General features: G+C 42.0%; 1 protein-coding gene across 2 annotated transcripts in view; it reads right to left on the bottom strand.

The window, feature by feature from the left end:
* The window catches only part of pik3r6 (phosphoinositide-3-kinase regulatory subunit 6), a 56,414-nt gene that overhangs the window by 24,171 nt on the left and 19,329 nt on the right, over positions 1 to 12,914 (bottom strand). For both annotated transcript variants that reach the window (XM_083656040.1, XM_083656041.1), the window contains exons 2-8: positions 12,131 to 12,218; positions 10,606 to 10,734; positions 9,467 to 9,558; positions 8,230 to 8,298; positions 6,707 to 6,839; positions 3,885 to 3,954; positions 1,875 to 2,061 (exon numbers count right to left, since the gene is read on the bottom strand). In XM_083656040.1, coding sequence (XP_083512166.1) covers positions 1,875 to 2,061; positions 3,885 to 3,954; positions 6,707 to 6,839; positions 8,230 to 8,298; positions 9,467 to 9,558; positions 10,606 to 10,734; positions 12,131 to 12,191 — 741 coding nt within the window. In that variant the 5' untranslated portion in view covers positions 12,192 to 12,218. The remainder of the gene's footprint in view (positions 1 to 1,874; positions 2,062 to 3,884; positions 3,955 to 6,706; positions 6,840 to 8,229; positions 8,299 to 9,466; positions 9,559 to 10,605; positions 10,735 to 12,130; positions 12,219 to 12,914) is intronic.

Raw genomic sequence — 12,914 nt, 5'->3', positions numbered from 1 at the left:
CACACATACCACGTGATGCAGTACTGTAACTAGCTATTTCGCTATCCATTAAGTGTAACTGCTCTTTTTGTTAGCTTTTGTTACGGTTAAGGTTACGGTTACGGTTACAGACTCTCCACTTACACTCATTTTGAGTGTAATACATTTCCCCAAGAAGAGACAAGATGCACAATAAACAAAGGTAAAGCAGCTACGAGCAAGATTTTCGATTGTTATTAAACAGTATAATTACAATATTGATGCATCACATCTTACCTATAATAGTAGCTGAGACCAAAGCCGTGTGAATCGGAGATTGCTCTCTTAAGTCTGTGTCTGTCTAAACTCGCGTCAACAGGGGGCTCTCTCTCTCTCTCTCCTTACCGCCGGACCGGCTAAACCCGGAAGTGAAACCCGGAAGTGAAACGCAGCTGCCTGCATTCCCCCGTTCGCGCTGCCTAGCAACATACCATAAACAACGAGAACACCATGCATACTCTCGCGAACATCTCTCGTTATATTCTAACAGGTTTTTTGGAAGTTATTTTGTGGTTATGGCCGAAGTGGCTGCTGCAAACCGTTTCATTTCACTTCCTGATCTGCCCTGGCCACAGAGAGACTGACACTGGCCGATTCACTCGGGGTTCAAGCGAGACTACTCTGCGTTGGTCTCGTCTACTATTAGAGGTAAGATGTGATGCATTGATATTAAATTTAGACCGTTTAACACGTTCACTGCCAATGACGAGTTGACTCGTCAAAAAAAATCCAACGGTTGACTGCCAATGACGAGTCAACTTGTCAAAAAAAAAAAAAAAAAAAAAATTTGACGGTGGGACGTTGATCTAACCCTTTTACATCTCCTATGAAAATATTGGAGCCACTGAACGTGTACAACCCATTCCACCGACCCACTAAGTGGCGACAGTGCTCTCCAGACTAGAAAAAGCCGAGCCAAAACTGCAGGGGAACGCGCGATGAAACCATTCTCATACTGTAAAATGGATTGGCGAAAACGCTTTCGTTTTCGCGCTGGTTGCTGGCGGTGGGGGATTGCAAATTTGCATAATAGATTATGGGTGCAACACACTTTGAAACACGCAGCATAAATAAGACCAGAATCGCAAAAGCTTCATCAAAGCTCTCAACCGAAACCCCAAGAAACGAGCGAGCCCATCCAGACTTGCCCAGCGGCCGCCAGCAGACAGGAGCAGCAGCAGCAGCAGCAGCAGAAACTCGCTTGTGACACGCCCGCTGCAGCCAAGAAGAACACACACGGAGGGAGGAGTTTGAAGGAGAGGGGGGTTTCCTGCTGTTATGGAGGAAATTACTGTTCAAAACTATTGTTTAGATGTCTGACGTCTTACTGATGCCAAAAATGAATGGTTAAAGTGACTGTTCTATCGAATTTCACAAAAAGCTATTTATCTCAGCTTAAATTTTCAGACGCTGAAACCATGCTGTATTCAAGTGCTAATGCCTACATAACTACTAACTCTACAAACTAACTCTTTTAGACAGAGAAAGCACACATTCTATTAGTTCTTTTGAGATATTTTGTGTTCACAAAATCTTAGCAGAAAAGAATCCTCGGGTCTTGAAAGATGAGCCAGAATCCTCAAAAAAAACCTTTGGCAGAAGCTACCTACAGTAAAAAAAAAACGGCTGGCAGTGAATGTGTTAATAACAATCGAGAATCTTGCTCGTAGCTGCTTTAAAGAGGAATTTGACTGATAGCATTATTATTATTATTATTATTAATAATAATAATTCATTTATTATTATTATTTTACAAATGTTCTATAGATATCACGATAATATGTTATTTAGGTACTGTACTTATTCAAACAGACTTAAAGCAGAGGAAAACCAGCTCCACTAAAAACTCCACTGACCTTGAGGGCCCGAGCCAGCTTGGGGCCGTGGCAGCCCTCTTCTCCCAGAGCGGCCTGGATGGAGTGCTGGAGTACGCTGCGCATGTGATCCAAAGGCGTGAGGAACCCCCCTGATGCCTCTATGTCAGCCTGCAGCACCTCTCCCAAGGAGCCCGACAACACCTCCGGGTCGGCAAACACAAAGATCCTGGCGGAGTTCAAATGAGACGCTTGAATGAAGCTGCATTTGGACAGCCTTTTCTAGCAGTTCTATCAATGTTGAACCAAACGAAGGTGAGGAGATGCAAGCTCCATTGAGTTGGTGTGGTTCATACAATGAGACCTAGTGCAACCTGGCCGAGTTGCACTTCAGTTACAACAGGTTTGTGAAGATTGCTGACACGTCTTAGAGATGTGCCACTACTGAGATGAAGTCCATGCCAAAAAAGCAATGAGTGCGACATGAGTCAATCTAGAGAGAGAGAAGTCACTCTGTTTAGTGAAAACAGACGATTAAATTCATCGACTGGAAATTATTTCTCTCTGTCCAAAAACGGTGTTGGACTTTCTTCTCACTCCAATTGAGTCTAACAATGACAGTGGTGTAAAGGAGCATTTCAACTAAATAGAATGTATGATATACAGTACTGTATAAGACACTATAGGAAAATATATGATCAACAAATATGACTTGCAGCACTCATTAATTATTCACTAATATTAAAATGAACAATATCACAAATATTTCAATCAACACTATGTTCATAATTTCAAATATACAAAGCACAACATATGATCTCAAAAATCGATACGTCTTTTCTTTGTGCTCTTACATTACACTAGGGCTGGGTATCGCCACTGACTTCCCGATACGATACGATTTCCGATACGATACGATTCGATATCGATATTTTAGTTACAATACCAGTTTTGCTTTGATAATGGAAGAGATTCTCAAAGAACTAATGCTGTAAATTGTACAAGGAACCCTCTAACCTGGTGCATTATTAAAAATATTAATATTTACATTAAGAATTGACCATAAAGCAAGCAGGTACATCGTCATTCAACATCTTATCTTTCTTTACAGTCTTCTGTCTCTTTCTTTACAGTCTTCTCTGAGAAGCCAAACAAATTTAGATTTCCACTATACAACAGAATCATTGAACAGCAGCATGTTGTAAACAGTGTTTCATAAAGTATAAATGCTTTGTAAATAAAATAAAATAAAATAAAATACAGCTCATTTCCAGTTCACAAACATTATAGCGCAAACAGATTTGAGGTCTGTACATCTGGCTCATGGTGCATGCACAATGCACATGTAGCCTACAGTATTTATGTTTCTGTTTCAACTACAAACATAAATAAACATCAACTTGAAACTATGATTAGATACCTCTGTGAACAGGGTTATTGTGGCCTTAACCAATCCTGCATTAAGCAACACCAGGTTATATTCTCCTTTGTGGCGACATTTAGTGTTGTCTTTGCATTTATAATGTATTTTTTATGTATTTTATGTCTTGTCTTGTTTTATATGGACCTGCGCTTGTGTCTGAAATAAAGTTTGAATTGAATTATATGTTTTAACTACCACACACAGCCTATAATATTATAGCCTATGTTTATTTAAATTCCTTTTTCCCCCCCTTTTTTTTGTGGTAAAATGCATTTTAAAAGATCGATACTGGGATTTATGTATTGATACTTGTTCCTTCACATGAATATCGATTCAATATCGATATATCGATTTATTTAACCCAGCCCTACATTACATTACTCAACAGTTGATGTGTTGTTGTTGTTTTTGCAGTGGATGTGGAATGACAGAGTGAACTCCCAGCCCAGAATATGGTGAGCCAGCAAGTTGGGCCTAGAGCTTCCGCTTTCAGTGGTTTTGCCGAAACCTTCCACTGTGCCTCCACGAAGGAGAACGAGGAAAGAAACGTCAATAAATCAAATCTTCAGTAGCCCGAGGCTTGTTGTGGAACATACAGTACAAACAGGCATATTTCTCAGCAGACTCACCTCTCCTGAAAAGGGTAGTGCTCATTCTTCAGGCTCTGCTCTGCTACGACCATCCTCTGGTACATCAGCCCTGTGGATTAGGGGTGTCAAAAATAATCGATTATAAGATGCATCGCGATGCGGACGTGCATGATTCTGCATCGATTCACAAATGTCAAAAATCAATTTTTATTTTTTTTATTTTTTTTATAATCAAATAAAATATAATGGAAGAACATCCAGTTGTTTATTTTAATTATGGATCATAATACAATGCAATTCCAAATGCACTTTTATTTTAAAAGTAGCCACACAGTGAGAAAAAAGAAAGTGAGAAAAAATAAATCATGTATTGGGGAAAAAAAGTGATGCATCGAGATGCATCGAGATGCATCGATAATCGTAATCGAATCGAATCGTAGCCCTCTGAATCGTAATCGAATCGAATCGTGAGGCCAGTGAAGATTCACAGCCCTACTGTGGATCACATTGGCATTAAACAATAATAATAATAATAATAATAATAATAATAATTCATTTTATTTATAAAGTGCTTTTCAGTGACGCAAAGACGCTGAACAAACGACGGTACAGTTTCCTCATACAGGCTGTTCAGGATGCATTTACTTAAGTGAACACACTTATACGCACAGCTGAGAAGGAAGCACAAAGGAATGATAACAGTTTATACTTTACGGGCAATGACACAGATGTCAACAACACTATGTGCTCATGTCAACACTATGAGCACATGGGTGAGTCATGTTGTGGTTGAGCGAGCTGTGGGGATTCATCATTGTGTTGTGATACTATCATCACACCACATCTCTGCACCCTCATGACGAGGAGTCAATATCCATCTATCACACCTTTCAATCAAAGAGCCGAGTGGAGAGGCAGCTCTGAGCGAGAAAAACAACTCGCTCATATCCTCCTTGTAAAGTCCCATGATCATCATGTGTGTTCACATAGTGGCTGAACCTAATCTAGATCTTTTCTACTTGCTGTTGTAGGATGATTATGTTATGCTGACTTAACTGTCAGCAGACTGTACAATTATTAAGGATGAATAACTTGGTAATCATCCATCTTTATCATAAAAAGCAGACAAAATCAACAGCAAACTAGAGGGCACTCGGTAGAGTGCATACCTCCGCCAAGCTTTCTATAATGCTTTGTTAACACATTGAATGCCAGCCATGTTTTCATTCCTGTAGGTAAGTTGTGCCAGGGGTGTTTTTGACGATTCTGGCTCATTTTAGAACAGCCGAGGATTCTTTTCTGTTAAGAATTCATGAACACCAATCATCTAAAAATAACTAATAGAATGTGTGCTTTCTCTGTCTAAAAGAGTTAGTTTGCAGAGTTAGTAGTTATGTAGATATTAGCCGTTGAGTACAGCATGGTTTCAGCGTCTGGAAATTTATTCAGAGATAAATGGCTTTTTGTGAAACAGTCACTTTAACCATTCATTTTTGGCATCAGTAAGACCGTCAGACATTCTAAACAATAGTTTTGAACAGTAATTTCCTCCATAACAACAGGAAACACCCCTCTCATTCAAACTCCTCCCTCCGTGTGTCTTCTCCTCCTTCCTCCTAACAGCGGGCGTGTCAGAAGCGCGTTGTGCTGCCTGCCTGTCTGTCTGCGTGCCTGCCTGCCTGCTTGCCTGCGTGCGGGGACGAGTCTGAAATGGATTACTGTAAAATCGCCAAGCCATTTCCTTGAATGGCTTGCTCCCGCGGTGTGTGTGTGTGTGTGTGTGTGTGTGTGTGTGTGTGTGTGTGTGTGTGTGTGTGTGTGTGTGTGTGTGTGTTCGCGCGTTGCTCCGCGGCTCTGGGGGGAAGAGATCTCTGTCCGTTCTGTGTGTGTGTCCGGGCTTCTGACTGTAAAATCGCCAAGCCATTTCCGCGGGAGGCGGCTGCTTTTGGGTCCCGTGGCTGTGGCTTCTCTCGGTCTCTGTCGCCACTTAGTGGTCGGTAAAATAGATTACACACATGCTCTTGCTCCAAATAGTTATCTCGAAGATGTAAAAGGGGTTGATTGATGTCCCACCGTCAAAAAAAAAAAATGTTTATGTAAGACGAGTTAGCTCGTCCTTGGCACTTAAGCGCTGGATTATGTAAGACGAGTTAGGTCGTCTCTGGCACTTAATGTGTTAAGTGAATCAGTTCTTACTTGGCCCTTGACCAAACTATCTACTAAAAACTATAAACTAACTATCTACTAAGTTTTGTGGTGTTACGTGAATCCGTTGTTGGAAGTCGGAAGTTAGGCAGGCGCCTTTTCCGTTCTAAGTTGGGCCATGACCTACTTTTCTAAAAAGCTTTGTGCAGATCCGTTCATAAGTTTTTGAGATATCCTGCGGACAAACAAACAAATGAACAAACAAATAGATGGACGGACGGACAGCGGCGAAAAAAGATGACCTCCCGGGCCAACTCCACTGGCGTAGGTAATGAAGTGATGAAAGCAAGTACAGGAATATAAAAACAAACCATGAAGACAAGACATAATTACACGTTTTTTAGTGGGGGGTTCCTATCTGGAGGAAACCCCAGGGGGAGAACATGCAAACTCCGCACAGAAAGGCCCTTGCCCCCCTGGGCCGTAGGCACTGAGGACATGGGGATGGGGGGATACACCCTCAGCGCAAACAACATCCCAGGCGGGAATCGAACCCAGGACCTTCTAGCTACCACTGCGCCACCGTGCCCCAATGTGAGTGTTTTTTAAAGATGATGCTGCTCGGGCATGTCACTCGCTGACAGCAAAGGGCTGATCGAGCGCCTGTCATGTCATTTTGAATCCAGGCGGCGCAGGCGGGGGAGCTTGAGTGATACCTGGATTGGAGCGCTCAGTCTTCATCTGTCTGCTGTAGCTCAGGCCCACGCTGCAGTAGGGATGAGGGAAAGTCAGCAGGCGCTTACAGAAGTCATAAACCCGCTTGTACAGCTCATCTGGAATGTAGGCTGTCTGGAATATCAACACACACACACGCACACACACACACACGCACACACACACACACACACACACACACACACACGCGCACACACACACACACACACACACACACACACACACACACACACACACACAGAGTATACAAACAGGTCATATACCGGCATCCGCAAGACCTAACCACTAAGTATGATCGGAATTATAATTATAGTATTTATACTGTATACTGTACTTTTAATTACAATAACTGTTCCTTTCTGGCATTTGGTGATTGATGATGACATGAAGGTGTCATCCTGGGTCACTGATGGCAATGACAATACACAAACTCAAACTCCTAAACGGCTACATCGTAGCACTGTAGACTGTATACCGTTTATGTATAAGTGATTTACACACTCCTGCAGTGATCAGTGCACAAGAGAATAGCAAAAGCAACCTTGAGGCAGTTTTTTTCCAAGACAAATAAACAGACTGCTGTGGTGATTTGGCAGAATGAGAGGTTCTTAAACGTTAAGGCCAAATTGGGCTTTGCTTAGTTTTGCCCTGGAAAGACCCCAGGCTCATTGTGCTGTGGTGCCCCACTAAAGACAGCACAAACAGCCCAATGTGGGTCCTTAAAGTCCCTGGAAACCAGAAATAATTGTTTATTATTTTGCATTTTGAGTTCATCACATCACAGGAACCTATGTTAATAAGCCACCAGCCAAATTTGAACGATGATGAACGTCGCAAAGTATATAAATTTAGGTTTGACAGTCATGGCAAAAGTCATGAGGATCAATTAGATTTTAGAGTGTATTTTCTCCCGCGGACTGTGTGGGCGTGTCCCGTCTGCAGCAGAGGAGACCTGCTGGAGGAGACCTGCTCGGAGGAGACCTCTCTCTCCGTTAACGGAGAGAGAGAGAGAGAGAAGGAGAGAGAGAGAGAAGGAGAGAGAGAGAGAAGGAAAGAGAGATGGACTGTGTGTGTGTGTGTGTGTGTGTGTGTGTGTGTGTGTGTGTGTGTGTGTGTGTGTGTTCGCGCGTTGCTCGACGCATAGCACAGACAGAGAGGGTTTACAGAGAGGAAGAGATCTCTGCGCTGCGAGTGCACAGCGCTACTGTGTGTGTCAGTGTGTGTGTGCGCGCGTGCTTGCATGCGTGTGTGTGATTCGATTAAATCTTATGACGTGATAAGATCATGCATTTTAGCACCGCGCGCACCGCTCTCTTCAATGAGGAAATGGAAATCCAGACCTTGTAGAAAAGTGGCGATTTTAAGGCTTTGGGTTGAAAGTAATGGCTCATACTTTCTGAGCCACACAATTACTCACATAAGACCCTAAATAACATAGTTAGAACGTTTTTGTGGATTTTGGTTTCCAGGGACTTTAATTTAGGGATGAGGTAACATACTGTACCTGTATGACACCATACATCAGTGTGTGGAGCAGAGGGATGAGGTATTTGCGAGAGTCCAGTCGCTCAGCCTGCATGGAAAAACACACACTGTCAGGACTCACGGTAATGATCAGATGGATTGATTGGTGATAGGGATGGACAAGATCAATATTATCATCGGTCGCAATAAAATATGCCTCAATAACAACGCTATACTTTTTTCATACATTTCCAATAGTTTGAATCGACATTATTTACAGCATCAGTCACTGACTCGGCGCAGGCACTGCTCAGTGCAATGCGTTCAAGCAGAATACAATAGACTTGGCACATTCATTTTTCATATAGTGTCTACACACTAATTAACTTACATCGCATCGTATCGACTGATATGATGAAGTATATAGTGAGATAAATGTGGGCCATATCGTACAGCGCTAATTGATGACTGTGCATTTTTGCAGTTACACTAAACAAATGGTGTGCATATATAGATTCAAGCATGATCAAGCGTTGCCTCAATAACAACGTTGCCTCAATGACAGCATTCATGGTGAAGACGTCCAGATTGTCAATTCTTATAAGTACCTGGGAACAGTGTTTGACTCGCATCTTAAGTTCGACACAAACATTGTGAGTCTCTTGTTAAGAGAGGCCAACAGAAAATCTACCTACTAAGGAAAATTAACTCCTTCAAAGTGTCAAAAACCATCCTGTGCACTGTTTACAGATCATATATTGAGAGCCTTATAACCTTTTCTTTTATATGTTGGTTTAACGGTTTGTCTGTGAAGGACAGAAACAGCCTTAACAGTATCGTCAAAGTCTGCTCCAAAATCATTGGAGTCCAGCAGAGTGACCTGAACGCGCTCTGGAAGAAGCGAGTGGTTCAGAAAGCAAAAGGTGTTATGGACCAACCTGACCATATCCTGTCCTCTAAATTTGCCCTCCTGCCGCTGGGACGGTGCTATCGAGCAGCTCCCTGCAGAACAAACCGTTACTCCAAATCCTTCATTCCCTCAGCCATTCGGCTGGTGAATGCAGAGAAGTAGAAACTGCACTGACTGTATGTATGTAGTATGTACTTGAACCAACAACACTGTGCATCCTAGCATTTGCACTTTTTTTGTATGCAATTTTACCCGCAACGGTGATGAACTGCAGAAACTGAATTGCCCCTTGGGGATAAATAAAGTTTTCTGAATCTGAATCTGAATCTGAATCGTTCAAGACTCAAGCATGACATTGATAAAGTACCTTCTCCAGCTCCTTGATCACCACCCGCACCAGAGCTAAGCTGTTCACCGGGTTGTTCTGAACCTTCTTATGAAGTGTCCATCTCAGCATGCCTAAACACACACACACACGCACACACACACACACACACACACGCACCCGTGCGTACACACACACACGCACGCACACGCACACGCACACGCACGCACACGCACACACACACACACACACACACCATTAATAAAAACTAATTTCCACATTTCCACAGCACTAGATATTAAACACGCCAACTCAGACTGTCACACTTGTCTCCATCACAGAGCTGTGGTTGCTGACTAAGCACTGAACAGCCTCAAACTGCTGACACGGCACAGTATTCCACTGTATGATGTCAGCGTCACCATGAGCTTTTAGGCTGAGCTCTGAAGGATCTATTCTGGGTGGAAATGTGTAGGAGATGAGACCGTTTCAGATGCACAATGAACAGGAATAAATGGGAGTCTTCAGCAGAGGAGCAAGTCATTTTTTTAAATAGACGTGTTACTTTGTTACTCATGTTTGGTCATAAGCATTTTGGGTGTGAGTACACCGCCTCTACTGCCTTTAACTATATGAGTGTACGCAACACTCAAACCTGCAATCCAAAGATACTGATACTGATAGAGGTTTTGGAAAAAGTCATCTGAAAATGAGTTACAGTATACTGTTCCTCATTGGAAGGAACCACATATGTGACACGATCTTTTCTCTTCTTCTTTTTTTGGCACACAAGTTGAAGAATGCACTCAATATAACAGTTTTAGGGTCACTAAATACTGATAATTTGTGAGCAAACTAAGCTTGATCAGGGCAAACCAAGCTGGTTTATCAACTTCCAGGGTGATTTTCTTTTAGGCGCTTTTAGGAGTACCAACATTCAAATGAGCAGACGTTATCTTCTTCAACTATTTTCAGATTTCAACGTAATGACACATCATTTGAAAGCTTACAATCTGCACTTTCATATTATGTCAAAAAAAAAAGTAAAAAAAAAAAAAAGTAAAAAAAAAAAAAAAAACACCTTGACCTACTTGTTACCCAAAACCCTGTCACATATTTCAACATTTTTCAAGATTTTTGGTAGCATTAGTAAGTAATGAAACAGGTATGAAATACTGTACCTTTGTTGTGTGAGGCGGTGGGCTGCTGGCTGTCCTGTTCTCTGGGCAGCACAGCCTGGACGCTGCGGTAGAGCTCTGGCTCAGGCACCACCGGGGCACCTCCGGCTGACGACAGGTTGTACAGGTGAGCTGTTAAAGGCAGAGGGGGGAAGGGGGGGCAGTTTAATTCAAGTAAATCCTGTATATATTAAAAATATATTTAAAAAAAAATTGCATGAATTGTCTCACGTTTTAGTCTACAGTGTATTACAAAAGTCTGCCAGAGCTGTGGATTAGTCTAGCGTTTAATTTGAGCCCAGAGAATTAGTCAACGTTAGGAGAGAGTTGCTGTTGTCAGGATTCCCCTTATTATGCGGAGGACGTCAGTAGAGAAGGCGGGCCTTAATGCGTCCGAGGTCACATCGCTGTTCAGACACACAGAGGAATCAACCACATGCGATGTGGTCGGGTTGGATCTCAATGCGCATTGAGTGCATTCAGACCTGTCCTTTACTGAGAGCAGATCGGATCAGAGATCGGAGCTCGGCCGGTTTAATGCCGAGGCCAGGTCTGAACAGCCTCCAAGTCCCAAGTCTAAATGTAGATTACCAAGTAAAGTCCAAATGATTCATCTCAAATCGCAAGTCTAAATGTAAATGGCCAAGTCAAGTCAGAACAAATCACGAGTCCAGTATCAATTTAATATCTTAAAGAAAACAAAATATCAAGGACTTTTCAATGCAATATGATTTTAATAGGAGAATGAGCTGGTAAGAGCATCATGAGTTTGATTTGGAGAATCAGTTTCAACTTCAAAAATAAAATCATTCCACACAAATTCAGAAAGCAGAATTGAAATTCAGTCGTCTACTGGAACAAATCTCATCACTTTCAATCCAAGTCATTTTACACAAACACAAGATCACAAGTCAAGACTTTAGAAACCTTTTTCAGCTCATCAAAGTACAAGTCAGAATCAAGTCCCGAGTCACCAGAACCCAAGTCAAGTGTCACATCTTCCCTTCATGCATCGAGTCTCAAGCAACTGGGTCTGGTAAAAGGCTCATCATCATGAATCATAGAATAATTTAAATGCAATTCAGACAACCAACTAAATATAAAATAAATATAATTATAAAAATAAACTGTAAATATAAGCTGTTGACTACATAAAAGATTTATCAATTCATTTGGAGGCAGAAGGCAGGCAACAAAGGCTATGTTGCATGTGTGCTTGTGCCTGTGTGTGTGTGTGTGTGTGTGTGTGTGTGTGTGTGTGTGTGTGTGTGTGTGTGTGTGAAGTGTGTTTCCGAGACAGAGACACTCTATTTCTGTGTATATAGTTGTGTGCATGAGTACAGTTTGTGTGTATCTAAGTGTGTGTGTGTGTGTGTGTGTTTGTGTGTGTGTGTGTGTGTGTGTGTGTGTGTGTGTGTGTGTGTGTGTGTGTGTGTGTGTGTGTGTGTGTGTGTGTGTGTGTGTGTGTGTGTGTGTGTGCGTGTGCGTGCGTGCGTGCGTGCGTGCGTGCGTGTGTGTGTGTGTGTACCTGGGGGCTCCATCCTGCGCAGAATGCTCTGTGGGTTATCCCAGGCGACCTTGTGGGTCATGTCTCACATGCATGGCAGCTCTCACGCCTATAGACAGGAGAGGAGGCAAGGCAAGTTTATTTATAGTTATATTATATTTATCTATTTATAGTTATATTTATACATTTCATACACATTTTTCATAACTTGCCTTCACTGTATAAAATTACCTATTGTGACATCTAGCATAAGCATAGCGCCATAAAACTCTACTTTAACCACAAACTACAGAGCTAGGTCATTCAGAAAAAAAACATCACCTCACCAGTTTAACTTATACAGTATAAGCATATATACCTGTACTTAAAGGTAAGTCTGCCTTTTTATTGAATTCAAGAAAATATATATATTTTTTTCATATTACATACAGTTCAATTTAGATTCTTGAAACTTGATGAGAATCATCAGTTTAAACTGGTTTCATACTGTATAGGCCTAGAAAATAATAATAATCTGAAATGGACCAATGAGGACCACTGTCTTATGTAATTACTGTTGGGGAATTACATGGAAACTTAGATATCAGGGTTGGTCTACCCACCTACACACCTGTCAGGTGTGCACGCACGCAAGCATGCACACACACACACACACACACACACACCAAACTATAACGCAGAGTAGACAGATAAGTAACAGGTGGCAGGTGCAGTGGTCCCACACTAACTTTTGCCAGCGGTGGTTAAAGAAATAGAACACACTGACGGTCCCACACACACTGACGGTCCCACACACACTGACGGT

The sequence above is a fragment of the Poromitra crassiceps genome, assembly GCF_964638095.1.
Source record: "Poromitra crassiceps genome assembly, chromosome: 19".
Classification (NCBI taxonomy): Eukaryota; Metazoa; Chordata; class Actinopteri; order Beryciformes; family Melamphaidae; genus Poromitra; species Poromitra crassiceps.
This window is presented reverse-complemented; position numbering and strand designations above follow the sequence as displayed.